Source organism: Crocodylus siamensis, chromosome 7 (assembly GCF_052110815.1).
Source record: "Crocodylus siamensis isolate JL-2025a chromosome 7, ASM5211081v1, whole genome shotgun sequence".
NCBI classification, from domain to species: domain Eukaryota; kingdom Metazoa; phylum Chordata; order Crocodylia; family Crocodylidae; genus Crocodylus; species Crocodylus siamensis.
In genome coordinates, this window is record NC_143401.1 from 91,953,305 (window position 1) to 91,976,123 (window position 22,819).

Below are 22,819 nucleotides of genomic sequence, written 5' to 3' on the forward strand. Positions count from 1 at the left end.
AAAAAAACAGCCATGAAAAGCAGAAATTATGAAAAACAAATTCACTTAAAAATGTTTAAACACAGAATTCTCACAATTAAATCTGGGCTGCACTAAATGGCAACAATGTTAAGAAGCTGGACTCCCCCACTCAGTCTCAATACTTTAGAAACATAATATTTTCTGAAAGACTATAACTGATTGAACCAGTTTGTCCTTAATCCCAAATACATAAGCCATGGTACATGAAATTCTGCACGATATAATATTCTTTTCTCAATTATAATTTATATACTGTATAAAAATGAAGAAATGATTTCTAAACTAGAAAAATCACATCTGTCATAAATGGTACATTTTAAATATTGTTCTAAAGTATAATTTATAAACACCTTGTTACCTCTTGGTCACTGACAATTAAATCATTTAATAATATCTATTAATTTATTAGCACTATCCATACTATGAATTTCCATTAATATAGCCAAGAATTTTTTGTGCTATACTAGAAATTCATGTCTCCAAAAATACAAACCTCTATTACTCTGGTACACAAATTTATTAAGAAGATATTCCTCCGTGAGTTGTACTGTGCTGAATTTATTTCCTACTTTACCCCTTGCTTTATACAAATGGCTAGTATGGGGACCAAATAAACAGTGACGCACCACTTACCAGCCGACTCCTAACACAACATATCCACACAACTTATTTCTCCCTCATCATCTTCATTGTCAAATAGTCATCCTATCATGAAATATTTCCCAAAAACATGAACAAATATGTCAAAAAGGATATTTTCAATGTTTCTACGCAAATTTTCGTTAAGTTTTGCCTCAAGTTCACCAAGTTCCTCTTCTGCCTTTCTAACATCTTTCTGCAGTTCAAGTCGAGACTTTCTTGTATCATAATAACCTCCAGTTAAAGCACCACGATGGCTGACTTGATCACCTAGGAAGGTAACAAAATTAAATGGAACTGTGTAGTACATGCCCACATTAATAATGTTTAAAAAGCTGTTCCTACAAAAAGCCATGACTATGCTTATATTTTAACTACTGTTAATTTTTCTATAGAGATTCTATACAATTCAATGGAGATGAGCATTTAACATTTATAATTAAATTTCACATACTGAAGGCAAATTGTGGGGTTTTTTAGTATTGTTTTCAAAAGTGGATTTAAATTGCTCAAGGTAAGCAGGTCCCTAGCACCTTCTCAGCAGTAACCAATTCAACTGGTTTTATTAGCTTAAATCTCTCCTTAAAAAAAAAAAAAAAAAAAAAAAAGCCCCCCAAAAACTTGAACTAAAATTTGTTTTTAGAGCTCATGCTTTGTACCAAGTCTTCCAACTTAATTCTTTACGTGTAATTGCTATCTCTTAATTGCCATCTCAATTCAAATTTTACCCATAGATCGCCAAGCCTAACCTAGATTAATCTGCCACAAACTGTGGTTCTGAGAGCTGCCTCTGCCTAACAATCTGTGCATATGTATGCTAAAACTCTGCTGATGCAGAGTTACTTGAGCCATGCAAGGCCACGTTCCTAACGTTTAGATTCCTGTTTATAGAACGGACTGTGGGCTGAGCGGCCCTTTGGTTCTCTCAACCTAAAAAGCCATTAAAAATAAACTCTGGAAAACAGAAGGAAAAGTTGTGGTGCGACTGTTCGCAAATGAACCAGAGAACTGCAGATACTAATTAGCTAGTATTCTCTTGAGCGTGGAAAGTGATTCTTAGCTAGGGTGCTCCCGGAGCCCAGGGGTGCTGCCAGAGCCATTGAAGGGTGCCACACGGTGTGAGCAGAGAAGCCGATAAAAGCTCAGGTTCGGGCTTGTCCCCATCTGGATGCCACCCCACCCAAACTGCCCAGCCCTTCTGCAAGGTAGCAAGTCCTATAAAATACATAAATCAATTTTTGAAAATGGGTGCCACTCAAGTCACAAAATTTATGGCCAGATGCCAAGACTCCAGGGGCATGCCTCAAGTTCAAGAATGTTGCAAGCTACTGATATACAGGAGCAATTTTGAGAAATATTACAAAAAGGGAAAAGAAGTAGCAGAATGACTACTAGGGAGACTGCTTTCCCAAAACAGGAGGATGCCTAGTCAAGGCAGCAATACTGCACAAATGTGCTACTGGTACGCTGAAGTACTCAACTTGCCCTTCATGCCATGGGAGGTGTTTTAATTCTAGTAGCATCAGCTCTCAATACCTTAGGGACAGACACTGGCTAAGCTGAATACAAATTTGGATAGAAGCCTAATCCACCTGGTAAGCTTCTAGAATGGGAAGAGACTCCTACTGACTTAACACCTCAAGTCACAAAAAGCTTAAGGAACTTACAGAAGGATTTTGTACTTTGACATCGTAGCTGTATTGACGTTTAGTTTGTCTAACCTCGCTTACCAGGTCAGTTACTAAATTATCAGGTTTTACAAAGAAAACTGGGACAATAATAAACTATCTTCAAAGAACCTTAATCTCCAGTGGCCCTCTTTTCCTACCACACCATAATTTTTATGATTCTGTACATACCTTCCAAAGTAATACAATCCATAGTGAAAGCTCTAGCCAACTGAGTAGATACCTCCATGCTACGACAGATTAGAGTCTTTCCAAAAACATGTTTGAAGGCTTTGTCAAATCTTGGATTGTATCTCAGTTTACTGATCATAGGAATAGCATCCTGAAAATGTAGCAGTCATATCAACAAAAATAGTATGATATCAACAACAGGCTGAACTCATAGGGCACAGATATTAAAGCACTGTGCTCATGTACAGGGCAACTGCAAGTGAAAAATGTTAAAATACTTAAAGTTTTAAATAAACTTTGTCCTCCAATTTTTAGTAAGGCCTGCTAATTTATATTAAGACCTTCTGGATTTTTTAATTTAAGGAAATAAAGCATTAGAAATTATAGAGAAAATTAACACACAACGTATACCTTACAGGCAAAGAGCTTTTAGAACTTGAGTCAAATTGTGTGCGCCATCATAAGTTATATTTATAATACCTCTGATTGTGTATACATTATGGATGATCTACATGATCACTTTTATATAAACAATTAAGACAGTAGGCATATTAAACATTTTCAAGATAAACCAGAAATTCTGCACATGCAGTTTAGGTATAAACAATTCTTAAAGTCTTGAAGGCCCAGACTGAGAGCTTTTTCCTACTTTCATTGAAGCAAACAGAAGATCTGTCAATGACTAACAGGAACAGGATCAAGCTGCTGTAGCGCATTTAACTATGCGTGTATTTTTTCAGCAAAAATATTACATCATTATATCTGTTATTATAACTTCTTTACATAAGATGATCTAGGATATCATATTGTGACATAATACAGAAGCATTAATACGCCACTCTGAAACAACGAATATAAAACATGATGGCTGCATCTACACGTTGCCATATGGCAATGCTGCTACGGCACTTTAGTACTTCCAAAAAGTGCAGTGTTGGTGGTTACTGCGCCGTAAATGCGGTGCAGTTAGATTCTGCCACTATGTCACTGTAGCAGCACACTATAATTGGGGAGCACGCCGCTATGGCAATGCAGCTGGCAAGCATGTGTAGACCCGTGTGATCACTACATCGCCGTAACGTGTTGCACATCGCCATACTGCATCGCTGCAGGGTGATGTGTAGATGCACCCAATGAGTAATAAACAGCATCTGTAGTTTAAATAACAACATAAATCTAAATACTTCACTGGGGGATAGGAATCACTGACATAAATATAATGACTCACATTCGTCTCAGGGTAAGCAGTATCTCTAACGTCCAGCTTGTTAAGAGGCAGAAAAGTTACTTCTCCAGGAAGGTTCATTTTATTAAACTCCATTAAAATCTTTGTACTGACTTCATCAGAATCCACAATGTGATAAAATAACCTTGTTTAACAAAGAAATAACCAAGAGTTGGTTATATCAAAATCATCACTATTTTCCATCAGGAATGGAAGTGTGCAAAATGTAAACACTACATTCTATTTTCTCTATAGTTTCCAGTATCAGTGTGCCTCAGAAAACACAAGTTTTCATGGTTCTAAAACTGATGAAACTTCTATTAATAACAATAAATAATTATTAGTTGTAGGAACTTCTACTCCTCCTGTAAGTGTCTCTCATTCAATATCATTTAGAACAGATCACACAATATCATTTAGATTACAGATTAAGGTACCCCCCAATCTGCTGCATATTCCTGTTTCAGCCTTAAAAAAGCAAGGCAATTCAATCTACCTTGCTCTCCTGTATAGCTTTATAAACAAAAGAGGCTGTACAAACATGTTATCATATCTAGGCACAACTAAATCCTTCCATTCCAAACAAACAACATATAGGCATCTAATAAAAGAGTAACTGCAGTATTTTCCATGCGGCATCAATTGCCAAAAGCAATCAAGGGGAGCCCCAAAAGCTACTATTTGCAATCTATGGAGTAGTTGATTTCTGCCTATTAAATACACCTCAATTGATTTAATACATTGAACATAATATCCCATTGTACTTAATGAAAATAAAGTGTGACAAAGGTGATGGTGCCAACCATATTTCTTTAAAACTATGTATTTGGATTCAGAAAAGGTAACCGTTTTGATTGCTGTGCATGGCTAAAGGTCTGTGACCTTCCAATGTGGAATTCTACAGATATTAATGTCATTATCATCTCTGGACTGAAGTAACTGCAACATACTCTACTTGAGCCTACTCAGAATGCTTCAGACATCGTTCAAATGATAACCCTTGATGATTTCAACCCTAGATATCGAAGAGACCACCCTTTCTACAGTTCAAATTTTCCCAGAACGTTCAGGCAAATTGACTACAGACAGCGTTCACTGAAACTCCTGAGTTTTGAACTTGCTCCAGGATTTGCTCAAAGACCAAGCCTATTGATCTTCTGGGCAAATCACAAGGATTTTTCTAAAGGGGAAAACTGAGAAAAGGGGGTATCAACAGGGTAGAGTTCTTTTTGGCCTTCTGGAAGTTCGCTTATTTTATCCATAGGCATCTAGCATGGACAAAAGGTACAACATGGGCCTCAAAAGAATAAACTGTCCCGTGGCAAGTTTGTGCCAATAACTGTATTCCGACATACAGAACACAGTACCTCCAACCTTGTCCACTCCAACTGAAAAAGAATTTTTAAAAGGTTCAGAATACTAAATATTATTTAGTTATTACCTGTTCCCCGCAGTAACTTCAACACAAGTGTAGAAAGCAGGTTCGCACTCAAAGTTATTCATCACAATACCATGATAGCCATTTAGAACATGCTGGTTTATGCCTTTTCGACGGAAGTGCTCCAAAACCTTATTTATGCTGTCTATACCATTTAGAATTGCCTGCCATATTAAGACATAACAGATGTTGTTATGAGACCTCAGGGATTATATAAACTAGGAAAAACTTCAAATCCCAGCTTTTGCTTTAGAATAGTGGTGCTCATCCTTTTGGCCCCATGGACCAGATGAGTGGTATGGGACACCACCCGCCCCCCCGCTCCTCATAGTTCAGGTTCAGTCCCCGTTGCAGAACTGGGCCTTGTGCCATCCCCGCATGCCCAACCTAGCATGCAGGGCTGGGAGGTAGGGAGCCCTGCAGGCCAAATGACATGGCACGAATGGCTGAGCATACCCGCTTCAGAACACTTGTGACAAGTAAAAAGGCCAACTTAAAATACAAACTGATAACAATTTATGAACTTTCTGCTTTGATTTTGAGTTTGTCAAGCAACTTCTTCTAGAGATTGCAGGTAGGCCTGTGTGAGCTGGCAGTGATCTGATCTAGCTTTGGATCTGGCTGCTTTGGATGGCAGTGATCCAATTCAGAGCTCCGGACTGGGTTTCTGCCTCGATCTGGCCAAAGCTGCTCTGAAGTTTTGGAGCCGCCTCGGAGATCCGGCCACAGGGTATAATAGGGGAATCAATGAAATATCTATAACTGTGTTGTTTTTTGTCCAATTTGGATGCAATTTACAGGATTGGTAGCCTCTGCTAAGAGCATGAAACCTGCCAAGTTTCAAGAAGATTGGTGCAGGGGTTTAGGGAGAGCTGTACCCCAAATTCTTGAAAGCAAAGCTCTTGTCACATCCCCCCACAGAGGGTTCAGAACTGCAGGGATGGTAGCTCTTACTGAGGCCAAAAAGCCTACCAAGTTTCAAGAAGATCAGTGCAGGGGGTTGGGGAGAACTACACCTCAAGTTGAGGACAAGCAAAACTCGTGACGGGTGACACTGTGTGTTAAGGTGCAGTGGAGTGACAGCTGCAGGGATGGTCGCCCCTGCTGAGGCCACGATGCCTGCCAGCTGTTGAGGAGGTCGGTGCAGGGGTGTCCTGGGGCCCTGCACCCCTAGGTGCTGGCAGCCAAAACTTGTGACATGGGTGCTTGTGGGACTGACTGTGTCCGTCCTGGGGCAGTTGATTGTCTGTATTGAGTCTTTCTTGTCCTTAGTTTGGCTTTGTAGGTGCAATTAACTGGTTACATTAGCTAAGTCCTGTGTATTGAGCTGGTCCATGCGTGAATCATGATTGATTGGTAACTGGTAACACAGCAGCTTAGCAGTCAAGCCTGCAGTAGTATCTCCCATGCCCCAAGACAGACTGTAAATATCTGAAAAATAGGGCTTATAAAATATGCTGTCAACCTTGATCTGAGCACAAATACTGTAAATCTGCAGCAGTAAGCATTACGTTTCCTTTAAGATTTACCAATTTTTTAAAAAGATTGATCAGTTTGCACCTTTCCTGTTGCTGCTCTAAGAAGCTGCTGTTTTTTTTCCAAGTCCTCTCGTTTTGCAGCTAGAGCTTGTTGTTCTGCATTCTCCTCTCTCCACAGATAACTGCAAAACAAGACTAAAGTCAGCTTAACGTTATTAAGAACTCTTGATCATTAGGAAATTCTCAAAATGAATACAAACCAAGTTAACTCTTCTTCTAGAACACTAAATTCTTCTTAAAAGAAAAAAAAAGATGTACAAGGTTAAACCTTAGATGAATTTCAAAATACCTAGGTAACTATGCCACATTAACTTCACAGCTGGAGCACTTTACACACAAAATAAATCTCATTTTATTGAGTTACTAACTTTCTTTCACTCTGTAGTTCATCTTTTTTGTTTTTCACTTCGTAATATTTTCTGTCCAGTTCTTCAACACGAGCCTTCACTTCATTGAGATCCTGGTCCAATTTCTAATGCACATAAAAAAGAAAATAATTGTCTGTAAGCTGTAACTCTTTAGGTTCACATTCCTATTCTTATCCACATTATTACAACAGCTGAAAAATTATGAATGAGGTGTTCACAACTTTTTCTATGGTTTGCATTAAAATTGCAACAAAGCCAGCCAACAGCTCTTCAGAGGTGGGAGACAGACCAGATGTTAATAAAACCAGATAGAAAGAATTAGAAAGATTCATTCTGCCAATTTTGACATTCCAGCCACCTCTTGAAGTTAGCAAATAGACAGGAACATGCTCACAGCTATCATGAATTACACCAAGTAGTGGAATTATACCAGAATACCACTGACACCTACCCAGAAGTCTGTTCCTTCATATACAAAATTAATAATGGGCCAGCAACATCCAGACTGCAGTAAGAATACATTGTTACTACAATCATGATTCTCACAAGTTCTCCAACAGAGTTGCTGGTACCAGCTTAACAGCAGCTACTCAAGAGCAGTGCTCTGGACGTACTCCTCAGTAGACATTCTTCTGACCCTTGCTGAGACCAATGGCTTTCACTGCTTTTATCACTTTAATAGACAGAAGTCTATTCCATATTGCTGCCAATATTATCTGTGATCTTAAAATACCTCTTGTTTTTACCTTGGCTCTTTTCAGCCTCTAGATCAGATTCTTTGAAATGTCTCCACGTTGTAAAAACACTACACAATTCTTTCACTTTAATTAGATCTCTCCTGCCCACATACCCATCTTCCTGAAACAAATTTAACAACTCCAGAACCAAGACACCTTTGACAACCAGCCTATTAAGGACTTTTTCCCCTACTTCCAGAGAAAATAGATGCTTAAGAGCTATTGACTGGGTGTAAAAAAACTCTGCTAGTACAGACAAACAGCCAGAAATCAGTATCACTTCCCTCATTTAACCAGCCCAGAATGAATATTGCTAGAGTAAACTTGCTCTCCCCCAAAGTACCTTTTATACTCACAGAACACGTTCTTCTCCAGTACAACTATGTTCATAAATTTTATCAGGCTGTCCATTTATTATATACCATTTATATATATCTACTAAGTTTGATAGATATATCACACAACAGAGATGGTAAGAACAGCATCTGTCAGCACATTAAGCATAATGGCATACTCCCTGCACAGGCATATAACTGGTCAGAGGCAATTCTTCATTTATATAGCTGCTTCTGACATGCTGTGGGACCTAACACAGTTCAGCAAAATCAACACCCATTAAATAAGTTGTTTAAGCTGGATCTGAAACTCTAATAAAATAGACAGTATAAGGCCATCAAAGCTGCTGTCAGGTTTTTTTTCTTTCAATCTAGATTCAGGAACATTCCTTATAAATGATTATTATAAACATGATTGAAAATATGTGTACAGTATTTCAACTGGATATCACAAGACAGACCCATTCCTCTGCTGAAAACAGGGTCCGTGTGTTTTTTAATTACAACCTGTAGAAGCAAAAGTGCAACACCCCAGCAGCATTTTGATCGTGCTGTTTGCTGGAGCTCACATATACGAAGGGAGAACATCCACTGCTAAATCCTATAAAGAAGCTGCAGAGCACATTCCACTCCACAAATGAGCAGCTCCATGGGTTCAGACAAGTAGAGCAATGCCTCTGTGACATGCTTTCAGAATAGCTAAAGCCACAAGACAAACAGTGAATGAAGAGATGAGATTGCTTCATTTAATCCTTTCCGTTTCAAGTGCTTTATCTTGAGCTTTCTAGAAAAAGTACCCCTATACCCAAACACATGAACAACTCTGGGCAGATATTTACTTTTGGAGAAGTTGGACCCAATTTTTCATACATGGATCTGAAAAGGAATCTTTGTTTTGATATTGCAGTGACAGCTTTGTACACAAACACACGCAAAAGGAACATACAACTTGGGTTATATGCAGACATTACACTTTTCCCTGGTAGAAAGCCTTTTGTTGCCAGATCCTACAGGCAGAAAGCCTTTTGTTGCCAGATCCTACAGGCACTGATGTACTTGTCTCTGCTTCCAGTATCGGCAAAGTATACTAAATTAAGAAGGCGCTAAGAGTTTTTCCTGGGACATCACTGTGTGTCAGTGAGTTAAGTGAGCTGCAATTAAATGCAATTGTGGTTCATTTCAGAGAACAATCTGTGGGGCTCTCTCTGGCCACCTCCTGGCAAAGGGGCAGCAACACAGCCTGGAAGGGTTATGTGTGTAATGGGCCAAGGCACTCCTACTTTCATCAGAGTCAAAAGCCAGGATAATCAGAACCAACTCTGCTTACAGCCCCCCAAACTACCCCTCTGCAATTCTTCTATTTTGCTTTTACTGGCAAATTGCTCTAGACTGGTGATTCTCAACCAGGATGCCACAACACCATGGGTTACAGCCAGGTCCTTTAAAGGGAAGGTCTGAGAAAATAACTGAGGTGTGAAGAGAAATGGATAAGCTTAGCACAAGCACAACTTCAGGCTTGTCCCTGCCTGGTCAATCCTCCATCACCTCTGCAAGAAGGTAAGCACTATAATATATAAATTTTTGAAACTGGGTGCCACTCAAGTCACAAAAAGTTATGAAGGAGTGCCTGGAGTCCAAGGAACCACTGCTATAGTCATTTTTTTGGCTTCTGTTCTACCCAGGAGAGGACACAGTTCACCAGCAGACTCTCTATATGCCTGAAGAAGGGTGTTTGTGCCTGAAAGCCTGCAAAGAACAATTTTCCCAACTATTTAGTTGGTCTAAAAGATATCACATGTACCCAAAGAAGCTTGACTGCTTTAGACAAGTATTCATGCGCAGTATTCTTCTCTTCATGCACATGGAAGCAGAGTCCTATCAAGACGTATCATGCAAAATGCTAATCCTACATTAAAGTTTGTGGAATTATTTAACTTGGAACAAAGGAAAGGGCTCCCTCAACCCATGGAATGAGTGAACAGAAGGACAGTGGGGTTTTTTGTTTGTTTTAAACATTTCAGGACAACATTGCTACAATATTTTTACAATGCTTAAAGCCTAAACTTCATCAACTTACCAAAAGTCCCTTTAACCTACTGCATACAGAAAGGCATGGACATGCTACCTTGCAAGAGGTGGTTGAGTACTGATTTCACTCCGCCTCAAGAATCGTAGAAGGGAGAAAGAGGGGACCCAAAAAGCCCCTAATATGTATATTGATAAAGTCAATATTTGAAAACTGTTTAGTAAGAATTCCTAATAATACTGTACTTTAGAGACCAGTGCAAGAAAAGTTTTCTGTCTTGTATATCTAAAAGGAAATTAAATTATTACTCACTGAAAGAAATGCAATTACTGACAACTGTTTTGCCTCCTCTCTCAAAATATGTCTACACAGTAAGAAGCTCAGGATGCCTTACACTGTACTGCTCCAGATTCTTCTCTTTATTAGCCTCTGTATCCTCTAAATCCTTGTGGATAGCTGCAATCTGCCGTTTCTTGTCATTGATGGCCTGATCTAGAGACTTCAGTTCCTTTTTAATCCACTTATCTCTTTCTTCCTTGGAGGTAAACTGACTTCCACGACCTTGTTTTGCATAAAGATCTGTTCTTTCCTGGGTAGCTTGAGCTAATCTAGTTGAGAGGGAAAAAAAAAAGAACTCTCCTAAATTAACTCAATTCAGAAAACATCTAAGAGTACAATCAAATTTATAAATAGTTACCAAATGTCAATTAATTAAAACAAACACCCAAATTATTTTTGTAAACTGTACCATAATCCCAGGAAGAGCTTAATAAAAAGGGGAGGGAAACAAAGTAGGGGCACAGTTCAACTCACAGAAGCGCATTAATACTACTTTTTTGAATTTTCATTTATTCTCTTGTAGTTGCTCTTTGAAGCATGACAGTGAAAACAAAAGTACTCTTTCATTCAGGGAGGAATAGGCTGCAATGAGACCTAGACAGGTTACAGGGGTGGGCAGATGAGAACAGGATGGGACTCCAACTGCAAGATGCTGCACCTGGGGAGGAAGAACCAGCACCATACCTACAGACTGGGGAACCCCCTTCTCGTCAGTGCACAGGTAGAAAAGGATCTTGGAATATTACTGATGCCACAATGAACATGGGCCGGTAGTGTGGGGACTTGGTCAGAAAGGCCAACCTCACCTCGTCATGCATCCACAGATGCAGGTCCAAGAAGGTGATCCTCCCCCTCTATGCGACACTGGTCAGGCCGCAGCTGGAGTACTGTGTCCAGTTCTGGCCGCCGCACTTCAGGAGGGATGTGGACAACATGGAAAGGGTCCAGAGGAGGACCACTCACATGATCAGGGGGCAGCAGGGCAGGCCCTATGAGGAGAGGCTACAGGACCTGAACCTATTCAGCCTCCACAAGAGAAGGCTGAGGGGGATCTAGTGGCCTGTTACAAACTAGTCAGAGGGGACCAGCAGGCACTGGGGGAGTCCCTGTTTCTCTGAGCACAACCAGGAGTGACCAGGAATAACAGTCACAAGCTGGCAGAGGGTAGATTTAGGCTTGATATCAGGAGGCGCGACTTCACAGTCAGGGCGGCTAGGGTCTGGAACCAGGTTCCAAGAGAAGTGGTGCAGGCTCCTACCCTGGGGGTCTTTAAGAGGAGGCTGGATGTACACCTTGCTGGGGTCGTTTGACCCCAGTACTTTTTCCTGCTATGGCAGGGGGTCGGACTTGATGATCTACTCAGGTTCGTTCTGACCCTACCATCTATGAAACTATGAATTCATCAAGTCTGTCTTTTTCTAAAAAGATACCTCCTTTTTATTCTTAAGATAACAAAACCATGTTGGCTTTGCCTTCTTGTTTGCTAAAATAACTGGTTCTTTCAAAGTTTTGTAATAAGGTTCTTGAGAAGCCAAAGTTAACATACTGTGTGTATTATGTATATGGTCCTGCAATATTTTCATTGACCCATAATCATTCACTATATACATACGCATATAGGGAATGGTACATATATAGTGAATGATTATGGATTCTATTTTTTTTTGGCAAAAGCAGCCATCTCAAATGTATTCTCTATCACTTTATTGCTGCCATAGAATAGGATCCATTTTGAGCAAATGGCTTTGACAGCACCCTTTGCTCCTTTTAAAGTGCTTTCATTCTTCATATGGAGCCACAGACCTAGCAATTCCTCGTTCTTCCTTCTCTTTTACACTGTTGAATTTGGGTTCTGTTTCTGCTAGTTCCTTCTGTTTCTCCTCAATTTTTTCAAGAAGCTTCTGTCTCTCCTTTAACAGCCTTTTCTGAAAGTAAAGCAAGGTAATGTTTAATGTCTATTCCAACATCATTGAGCACAGCAGCATTTCTAAAATACATTTGTAATTATAAAATTGCAAGCTGCCTTTGCTTGCCTGTCTCTGGAACGGCAAGGAGAAGGCTTGCATGTGGTCTCCAACACTTGGAGCAGTCCTACTGGGCTAATAGCTATATGCCTGCTAAATGAAGTACTTGGTAAAGCCACAGCTGATATCAGAACTGAGAGTCACAACAGCTGAATCTTCACAAAGTTACACATAAGATATACTGTCACTGTTTAGATCTACAAGAGATGACAAACAACGAGCATTATTTGCTCGATATAAATGGCTGCCCATGCTGGAAATGGGTGTTTTAAGTTGCGGGGAACAGGACTATATACACTATTTTTGAAAGGCCACAGATCTCTTAGATTAGTAACAAATGAGTGCAGGTCAAATAGCTGAGTGCAACTCAAGGGTGTTCTAATGACTTCCCTTCAATGAGTCTGAATTGCAATGGTCTCTTTAACATGCAAACAACTGAAGCAGAGGAAGGACAGCTACAGCTGGTTGATTTTTCAGCCAGGAGGCAACAATATAATTGATCAAAATGGAGGAGTTTACTATTGTTCTACAGCACAAAGTGTTAGGCACTTCACAGAAACAAGAGTCCTGTGTCCTGAAGTACTAACAGTGTAATTAAAGCTTGCAGCCTTAAAAGCAGATGCCTCATGGTACATTACTGCTCCAACTACATGCACACCCCACTTTTGAGATCCTCACAAAATAAAGTGCTTACCCTTTGTTCACTGTTGCCAGCCAGCTCGTCTTGCAAGTCTTTAGCTTTAAGCTCCAGTTTAGTCCTCTGTTTAATCTGCTCCTGTCTTTCAGCACTAAGTTGTTCCTTTTCTTCTTTCATTGCTGAAATCTTTGTTTTTAATTCTCGAACCTGTCGTTCTATTTCCTATACAAATAAAAGCATGTGTTTTATTTAACACAAGATACATGTGCCATTGATAGATTTTTTCTGCATTTTTGTTTCTGTTAAAGAAACTGGAACAATGCAACCTTATTATTCATCCAATGATATAAGAGGAAAGCTGAAGATACAAAATGTGAAAAAAATGAAATAAGTGTATTCATCACTATATATTCACAACAAGATGAAGCCCAAAACAGTATTGAAAACTAAGCTTAAAAACAGGAATACATGACTAAAACAGGACCAACCCAGCCAGCGAACCCAGTACCCTGTATTCGTAAGTTACCATTTCTCCAAAAGCAATCAATTTAATCCTGAGCACATGAACAAGATCAGCCAGACAGGCAACTCAGCATTGCTCAGCATTGTTAGGAGCACCAGCTAACCAAAACCAAATTCCCCAGTCTAGCTATGGCCACAGTTCAGTATTTCAGAGGAACTGGGGGAGATCAAACATCTAAAAACCAAACAATGCTTTTTAAGAAAGTTCTAGCAATTCCAGGTGACCAGCAGAAGCCCCAAAATTGAGGATTACAGGATACTTTCCACATATTCAAGCAACCCACTTCAAAATCAAGTTCTTGCAACTTGCTCATAGGAGTCACACAACAGAAACAACATATCACATGTTTGGTTTCTGCTCGAAGGTTTTACTGCCCTGTTCTGGTAGGATCTTTCTTCCATAAATCTGTCAAACTTCATCGTGAAACAATTCAGACTCCTGTACCTACTACTTTGTCCAAAAAACCATTCTAAGACTGCAGTGGTTAAACCTTTATTCTGTTGATTAGATACCTCTTTCAGCTTTCAGTCTAAATGTACTTGTGGCCAACGTGTGTCCAATATTGTTCTTTGCCTTATAGCTCTTTTCTTTCCCCAATACATTCTTTTAAAATACTTGCTGGATTAAATCTCAATTTAAATTTTGCTAAACTAAAATGTGCCAAGTTCTTTCAAGCTCCTCCCATAAGGCAAGTTCTACACTCCCCTAAACTTCGAGTGGCTCTTCCAGTATGAATCCACCTTTTTATGAATGTAAATGACCAGAATTGTAACAATAGTCTAGACAGGGTCTTACCAATATTTTGTTCAGTGCTAGTTACCTTTCCCTGTCTCTACTTAAAATATCCCACCTAATACAACTAAGAACTGCATTAGGCTTCTTCACAGCCATATCACACTGGCAGCTCAGGAACATCCTTCAGTGGACTAGTATACTCACGTTCCTTTCTTTTCTGTTTCCTTCAAATCATAATCTCCCATTTAACAGCAGAAGCTGAAGCAGGAGCTTTTCTAAGTTGACGTAGCAGATAATGTCACTGATAAATGTTGTGCGCAGCCGCAGCATGCACGTGGCCAGGAATACAGTCCAGTAGCTTGGAGAGCAGTGTCCAGCTGGTAAGTCTGTGCGGTGGGGGCACAGACTGAGGCCCCCACAGTGAGAGAGGAAGTGGTGCTGGGTTAGGGGCGGGTGTAGGCGCTGCCCAGCTGGGGTGGAGCATGGTATGGAACTGCAGGGTCATCCAGGTGTAGGGTGGGGCTACTGAGGACCGTGGGCTGCACTGGCCTCTTTCCAGCTGGGGCTGGGCTAGGGCCGCGCTTAGGGCTGGCAGGCAGGGGTGGTGCAGGTGACAGTGGTGCTGGGAGGGGGCCACAAGGTGGGCTATAGCCATTCCAAAATTCCCCATAGGCACCCTCCCAGTGCTGCCACTGCCCAACCTGCCCCCATTTGCCCTGAGTGCAGCACCAGCCCAGCCCCCTCACTGGCAAGAGGCTGGCACAGCTCCTGCCCCCAAGCCCACACATATCTTGCTCCCCATGCCTCCCCTGTGGCTGTGCGCACAGCAAGAAGCTGCCTGCCATACTCTGCACGAGCTACCAGTGGCTCCATCCCGCACCCCGCCCCACTCCTTCCCTCCCACAGAATTACCCGCCAGAAGCTTCTCTCCATGCTGCCAGGCTGCATACCGACTATCATATCGGTATCAGCTGATAGGACTGGTTAATTGGCCATCAGTACCAGTCCTCCATTTTACAGGTGTTGCTATTTCTCATGCCAGATCCTTCAATCAATCATTTAATTGATCTTAAAATTTAGGAGTACCATCAGGATGATTAGACAACTTCAAGGTCTGTGTTTAAATTCATTCCAATTTGAGACATCGCAGATGAAAATAATATATTCTCTCTCAAATACATACACGTATACAGAAACCCAGGAAAAAGATAGCCAGTGGCAACTAAACAATGCGTCATCACAGCAAGTCTTGAAATTGGTCATGTTAGAGCTCTTCTAGAGTATACCTCCATCTTATCTCTGGCATCTTGTTGTGCGTCTCTCAGCTGCCTTGATTTCTCTCCGCTCGTCTCTCGTTTGGCAGAAAGCTGGAGGCAAATATTATCACATATTTAAGTATTAAATACTTATTTTAATATCATTTTTATCCAGGACAATGTCAGCTTGGCAAATTAACAAACATAAAATGAATGACAAATTTTTAAATATTCTTTCTAGAAGGATAAGAAGTCTGCATAAAATAAGGTAAGTTTAAGTGTTCATAATAAAAGAATTATGAAGTGAGGGATAGACAGTATGCTCTACCTCATCCAGCTTAGCACGGGTTTCATTAAGCTCCTGGTTATAAATGGTGTATTCTAGTGCTCTCCTCATTTTATCCCACTTTTGATACTGAGCAAGCTCTTCTTTCTCCTCTTCTAGTGTATGTAATCGCTCTTCAATGTACTTCAGCAACTCATTGATTTTCTCTCGTTTACCCTCTTTAGAAATAATGAAATGCAAGACAAAGATAGCAGCTAAATTATACAATGTAGTCTGAAAATAATATTTATTCTCTTTTTACATCATTCCCTCTCTTTATGACTCATTAAATGGGTCTTTTGATTTAAATCAAATGACTGCAGAAAAAGGCCTACTGCAATTGTGATCTTGGTCAATGGTTAATATTCACAGTCCCCCTAACCAAAATCTTCCATCTGCCAAGGATTATGCTAATACTGCTTCACAGCTGCTGATCAGTGGTTATGGACATGCATGCAACAAAATAAAAATCACATTTGGATTTTCTGGAAATTGTCCCAGGAGACCTCCAGTTTTAAGCCCACAATACTGCAATTCCTAGCTCTATTACAGTTCATCATACACTCCACAGGATTAAAGTAAAAATAATTAAAACAAACTTTAAATCTGCACAATGCAAAAATATATAATAAAAAAATGGCTGAAAGTCCAGGCTGCATAAACCCGATTTCTTCTACCCTTCATTTTTCCTTCAAAAATAAGTTGAACACATTCCCCATTTTTGTTCCTCTAAAGCAGAAGTGCCAACTGAAATGAGCTGGCAGGGTGTATTCCTTTTCCAGCAGCATAGGGGTTGGTCATAACCACTTCATAGGCATCAGATCTTGCTAAACTATACCGGCAGCTAAGGTCAGAACCTCCTTTTTACAGGTGTGCTGTGAAGGGGGCAGCTTGGTCCTTCAAGAGTTTAACACTTTGGCCTCAGCTGCTGTGCTGTTTTCCAAGAAGCATAGCTTGCCAGAGGTACTTCTTGCTCTCCCCAACTGTTTGGGCTGCAGCTTTGACTCCATGCAACACTGCAGGACGTACACGCTATAACTCATTTAAAGCCACCAAAGAAAAAAAAAGAAAAGAAAGAAAGAGAGTTGCTGCTAGGATTTGATAATGCAGTCAGGCCGTTAAATGTTAGGCTCCTATCCATAAACAAACGGTGATTTCTGCTATAACAATATACCGCTTCAAAATTTAAAAATGTCAAACTCTGCAGTTATGGATTTGTAGAGACTACAGGATTTGAAATTAAATGAGCAAGGTAGCTCGTGTATTTTAGTCCTGCTGTTTCATCTAAATCTGCAGAATCAGGAAGACACCATTTTATACACAGTTGGCATTTTCAACATCATCATCATAAAACAAAAGACAAGAAATGTTAAAAAGAGAGATCAGATTCTGTGGCAAGAGCAAATTTATGGAACCAAATTCATGATCAAAGCACTGCGAAATATACAATGATCTAGCCTTAACTTTGAATGTTTTGGTTTTTAAAATGTATTAGCAACATAGCATTAAAAAATATTTGGGTTATTCTTGCAAAGGTTACTAATTATTTCTCCCCCAGGACTAAAGGCAGCACTGTCACATATCAGTTGCTGACAAAATTGAACCTCTTAACATAGCACTAGGTGGCAGGTACGTTCCACACACAATCTGTAAAGCCCTTGGGATCTTTACAATGAAAGGAAAAAATAGTTAAAAATTTAAATTACTGACCTTATTAAATATTTAATAAATATTTACAATTAAATATTCATTTTTACAACCAAACTGAAAACCCTTGTGATTAATCAAACCAGTGGGGCAAGAATCACCATATTTCTTACATAAAATCAGAGGAAGGGAGGAAGGGGGATAAAGATAAGGGAAATCTTTTTTTTTTTTTTTTTACCCGTTTCTTTCATTAATGAAATACTCTCTTCTTTCCTTTCATCATATACTCTAGTACCAGCTACTTCTCTTAACAGCTTCAACCTCTGAGAGTCTGGTGCTGTTGCCATCTGATTAATCTAAAAGATCAAGGAAACAAAGTTATAAGATTACTGTTTTGAATATCTTCGTTACACACTAATAATTATCAGCACCATATACAATATCCAGTACGGTGCATTTTTTATAACTGTTCAAATACAGTAGAACTTCTGTAATTCTCATTTAACTAGCCAATAAACCAGTAATTCTTTCTAGTCAGGCGTCAGATGCCTAAATCAAGATCACATGACATTTATCTGAAATGCACCTACTCCTAATTACCGGTACAAACTTGCTTGATGATACAACTTTTCAGGACTGACATATTTTGAGGAAGATCAGTATGTATTCTCCTCCTTTTGATGCATCAATTACTTGTTTTTAAAGAGAGGTAGCTAGCCATGTTAGTTGGAAGTCAGGCAGAAGGCAGGGAAGGGGGTTTTTTTTTTTGGTTTTTTTTTTTTAAGTGAAAGAAGTTTTCTGATAGTGATTCTGATAATGTAGCTCATTTTTATTAATTTTAAAATGCTAGGGACCTTGAGGCCTAATCTGAGTCAGTATTTCCTGGACTTTGAAAAAATAAACTAGATCTGCTTAAGCTGATGTTCAGAGAAATTCAGGCTTCAGTCTTAATATTCTGCTGCTAAACCACTTAATTAACCTACTAATTTAGCTAACGCCATACGACCACATAATTCAATACACTATGTCCCCAGATGGCCTTGAATTTTAAGAACCTCTGCTTATTCAATGGGAGTTCCTCTCATTGCAGCAGCCCCTACTGCTTAATAGAACTTATTAATACAACTGATTAACAGAACTTGTCTGATTACTTCTAACTAATTACCAAGGTGCCACACTCTCAACTATAGAGTTTTGGTTCCTGCATCCTTTTACATTATCTGGAAGAATAGAGTTGCTTTCCAACTATTATTTTCCCTTAACTTTGGCAAATTCAGTAACATCATAAACATGTATAATGCAGTGTTAAAACTGGGGCCCAGTTTTAGCAGTGCATAATACATGTTTATGATGTTATGAGACTATCAAAATCTCTCCACTTTGTCATTTATTTACAACTGATGAGATCTTTTTCAAAGGTTATAAAGGTGGGGGGGGAAAAAAAGTCAGAAACAACTGACAGATTCAGACAAGGTATTTTCTTCAACAGCTCTTCTTGAAGGCAGGAATCTTGGAAGCCAGGATGAAGTGCATATACTAATATTTGCTCTGTAAATAAACATAGCTGGTACAATACAGCAATAAACAGTGTGGGAAAGACATGATATGGGCACTTCTGATCAGAGCAATGGAGGAACAGAAAATTAGTCAATACTTCACTTCCATGCAAGGCAGCTGTACCTCTAGGGATGACTTACAAAATGAGTCTACAGAAAAATGTTTTATTTTATGTCATTCAAAAGGTGGAGGTTTTTTGGTTTGTTTGTTTTTTAAAAGCCTTATTTTTATATTTAGAACAAAGTTAAAGTTTAGTCCTCCAAGAAAATTTGACCTTTCCCAAAATAAGTTCAGTTAACTGAATTTCACCGGTGATAACCAATCTTACCTTTCCTTGTTTGACAATATAGTAGGGATTGCTGCGTGAAAAACCAGCACTTTCAAGAAGATTCATCACATCGTTTTTCCTGCAAATAATATTTTACCAGTTAGTCAGCACAGGTTTCTTATTACTAAAACATGACAAAAGTGACAACTAAATGATTTAAGGAAAGCAATGCTATGACTAACATGCTACAAAGCTGTATGTAATGTATGATTCACTGTCTCTCTCAAAGTCTGTGACAATCCCTGGTCATGTGTTAGAACTTGGGAAAATAAGAACACTAAAACAACAACAGAAGATATTAGAGTGTAAGGAAAAACGATGACAGCAAGCTAATGCAAGTATCATAGAATGATACATAGTTTAGGTTAACATTCTGCCTGTTTTTTCTTCATTTTCAGTTACTAAAAGCAAGTTCCTGAGAAAAGTATTATAAGGAACTTTTACAGACAATGTGCTATGGTAGTTTGTGGCACTAACCCAGTGACTGAAAAAAATGGGTGCCTTGCTTCTAAAAGTAAAGGACCACTGCACTAGCTTTTCAAATCTGAAGACTAAGATGTCTGCAAATTTTGCTAAGGTCATGAGTGAAAGTTGCCTTTTCATGCTCTTTTTGGTAAGCTACTTAGCCACATAACTCTTTGCCCCATTAACTGGGCAAGACTAGAAGCAGCCAGTTAAAGAAGCAGAGGTCTATAACAACAAATTCAAATCAAGAACAATTGTAGAAAAAAAAAAAAAAAAAAGAATACACAGTAGTTGCCTGTATCATGCCTGGCTCAAGCTAGTAACAGCCATCCCTCACTTTCACAAGCACTAAAATCTACCCGTATTTAACTTAAATATGTCAACTTTTTTATTTTTAATAAATAGGTGATCAGTTTCATCCCTGCACTCTGATCTCTTTAACTCTGGCAGAAAAGCTTGATTTCAGATGAAAGAAAAAAACCTGATGCTATTTACTGTATTATTTAATCTTTCATAAGTAAATCTCATGAAGAAAAAATTAACAATCACTCCTACAAGCCATCTCTATTGGATCTAACATAGCAAAGTATCCTTTTTTGTCTTGACATGCAAGTTAGAACCTGTTTTGAAAAAAAAGTGCATGCTTGTGAAAATTCTCTCAAAACGAATCTTCTTCATAGAAAAACTGCCTTCAAAACTCTTATATGCAATCTGTACCAGGGTTTTTTTCAACACCACCACTCATGCAATCCACCTGTATCCCATCTGTCGCTGGAAAAGGCATTAAATGTATAACCAGTTAGGGCTGGGAGACCAGGAATTACATTGTGCTGACTTACACCCTAAATAATTTCACTGACTTCAGACCATGTACCAGTACAGAATCTGGAGTGAAAGCAAGACCCTTGCCATTAAGGGAATGAAATGAAGACTAAATTACTGCATACAAGGTTGGTGTGTGCATACCATCTAAAATTCCTCAGATCCCACCTGCGTGACTGCTGGGGCAAATCCAGGCGTTGAACATCTGTATCCTGGACCCAAGGGACTCCAAGGCTCTCCACAGTTACCTGATCATCCACAGTTACCTGATCATTCAAACCAGGCAAAGGGCAGCCTCAGGTCTGGGACACTTGCCATACATTCAATTTAAGGTGCAATACAAACCAGTCACAAAGATGTTCCACATTAAACATACAACACTTCTGTGGTTGGTTTTCAACTGTATTACGCCATAAATTGGCTGAACATGTGGCATGTTGCAACCTATTCTACATTTCACACAATTATTGTGCAATAACTATAATGTCTGCCAGGGCTTTGAGTTGTAACAATTATGTTTTTTAGTAAGTATATGTAGAATTAGCAGTCTAATGTTCCAAGCAGGAGATGGCTCCTACATGTTTAAATGTCTTAACCAATACCAATTTAATTTCTGAAAAAAGAATAAAATGGTTCTAAGTTTAGAAATAAACAATTTTTTATTTAAGATATTAATAGTGAGTCAACAGATAATCAAGTTCAACTCAGTTACTGTTCAAATATTACAGAAACTATAAAATAAATCTTTATTTGATACCAGGCTTTATTGGTATTAGAATAAATTAAATTGTAAGGGATACTAAAAAGGCGCATTATAACCAGCCTGCAATCCAATAACCCCAGGTAACCTCTACATTTTACCAGCTACATTCCATCACCAGATCAACTTTCCCCCTTTTCACCTCCACACCTGTCTCACCTATTATCTCCCACAACCTCTGATCCTCACTGCACACATCTGTTTTTTCACAGATCTCCATTTTGCACATTGGCTTCTATTGCACCCAGGACACCAACAGACTCTCCCAACACCTGAAGAAGGGTGTTTGTGCCCAAAAGCTTGCAAAGAACAATTCTTCCAACTATTTAGTTGATCTAATAAAATATATCACATTTACTCAAAGAACGTTCTCTGCTCACGTCTGTAGACCACCACAGCTACAACAAATACCCACTAAAGAGGAACTCAGTTCAGTTAGAGGTGTTCACTGTCACCCATTCTGCATGACTCCACCAAACTTTACAATACTGGGTAGTCAGCTCATTTTGGGAAAAGAGAAGTACCTACGTCACCATTTTCTTGTCTAAGAAATATTGGTCCTTTTTGGCTCCAATGACTCTGCGAAGTGACACTTCTTCTTTATCAATCTTACAAGAAAAAAAAAAATGACACAAAAAAGACAAATATAACCACTTGTGAGAGTTATCTACAATGTCAAGCTCATTTTCAGTATTTAGCATTTAGATAACAAGAAAGGGGAATCATTAATGAAAATTCAACCAACCAAGAGAACAAGAAATCAACAAGAATCTAAAGTGAAAAGATTTTCTGTATGAGTATACTTGTTCACTTACCGGTAACCTGTTGTCAGAGTTGTCAAAAATGATTTCCACAAAAGCTGAAATAACGCGTGGTCCTGTGCCTTCCTAAAAACAGAAAATATTTATCTTTAAAATAGTGCTTGGAAATTCGTAAGGATTTTTTTGGGCATTTTTCTGTTAAGGATTCAAGAATATATTCACGTCACATTCGACAAACTTCAAAGTACATTTCTAAGAAGTGTACATAGAAGTGAGATATCAAAAAATCAATTTATGCTGTATCTTCTGCCTGTAATGCAGAATTTGTATAAGACGTAAAATAATTACCCTGTGCCAAAGAAGTATTATCCAATATAAATCTAGCCTCCACAGGGTGCACTCCCCAGAAAACACTACTAAAATGTCTGACAGTGCAGCAAAAGGAGGTTGTTCA

The 22,819-nt window shown here is 39.1% G+C and overlaps 1 protein-coding gene across 1 annotated transcript in view; it reads right to left on the minus strand.

The window, feature by feature from the left end:
• The window catches only part of SMC3 (structural maintenance of chromosomes 3), a 43,621-nt gene that overhangs the window by 10,314 nt on the left and 10,488 nt on the right, over positions 1 to 22,819 (minus strand). Inside the window, exons 5-19 of the mRNA XM_090057072.1 lie at positions 22,420 to 22,491; positions 22,133 to 22,212; positions 19,558 to 19,636; positions 17,911 to 18,028; positions 16,029 to 16,204; positions 15,731 to 15,811; positions 13,244 to 13,408; positions 12,329 to 12,450; positions 10,581 to 10,794; positions 7,089 to 7,192; positions 6,743 to 6,842; positions 5,186 to 5,346; positions 3,748 to 3,889; positions 2,520 to 2,670; positions 778 to 930 (exon numbers count right to left, since the gene is read on the minus strand). Of these exons, the coding sequence (XP_089913198.1) occupies positions 778 to 930; positions 2,520 to 2,670; positions 3,748 to 3,889; positions 5,186 to 5,346; positions 6,743 to 6,842; positions 7,089 to 7,192; positions 10,581 to 10,794; positions 12,329 to 12,450; positions 13,244 to 13,408; positions 15,731 to 15,811; positions 16,029 to 16,204; positions 17,911 to 18,028; positions 19,558 to 19,636; positions 22,133 to 22,212; positions 22,420 to 22,491 (1,918 nt within the window). The remainder of the gene's footprint in view (positions 1 to 777; positions 931 to 2,519; positions 2,671 to 3,747; positions 3,890 to 5,185; positions 5,347 to 6,742; positions 6,843 to 7,088; positions 7,193 to 10,580; positions 10,795 to 12,328; positions 12,451 to 13,243; positions 13,409 to 15,730; positions 15,812 to 16,028; positions 16,205 to 17,910; positions 18,029 to 19,557; positions 19,637 to 22,132; positions 22,213 to 22,419; positions 22,492 to 22,819) is intronic.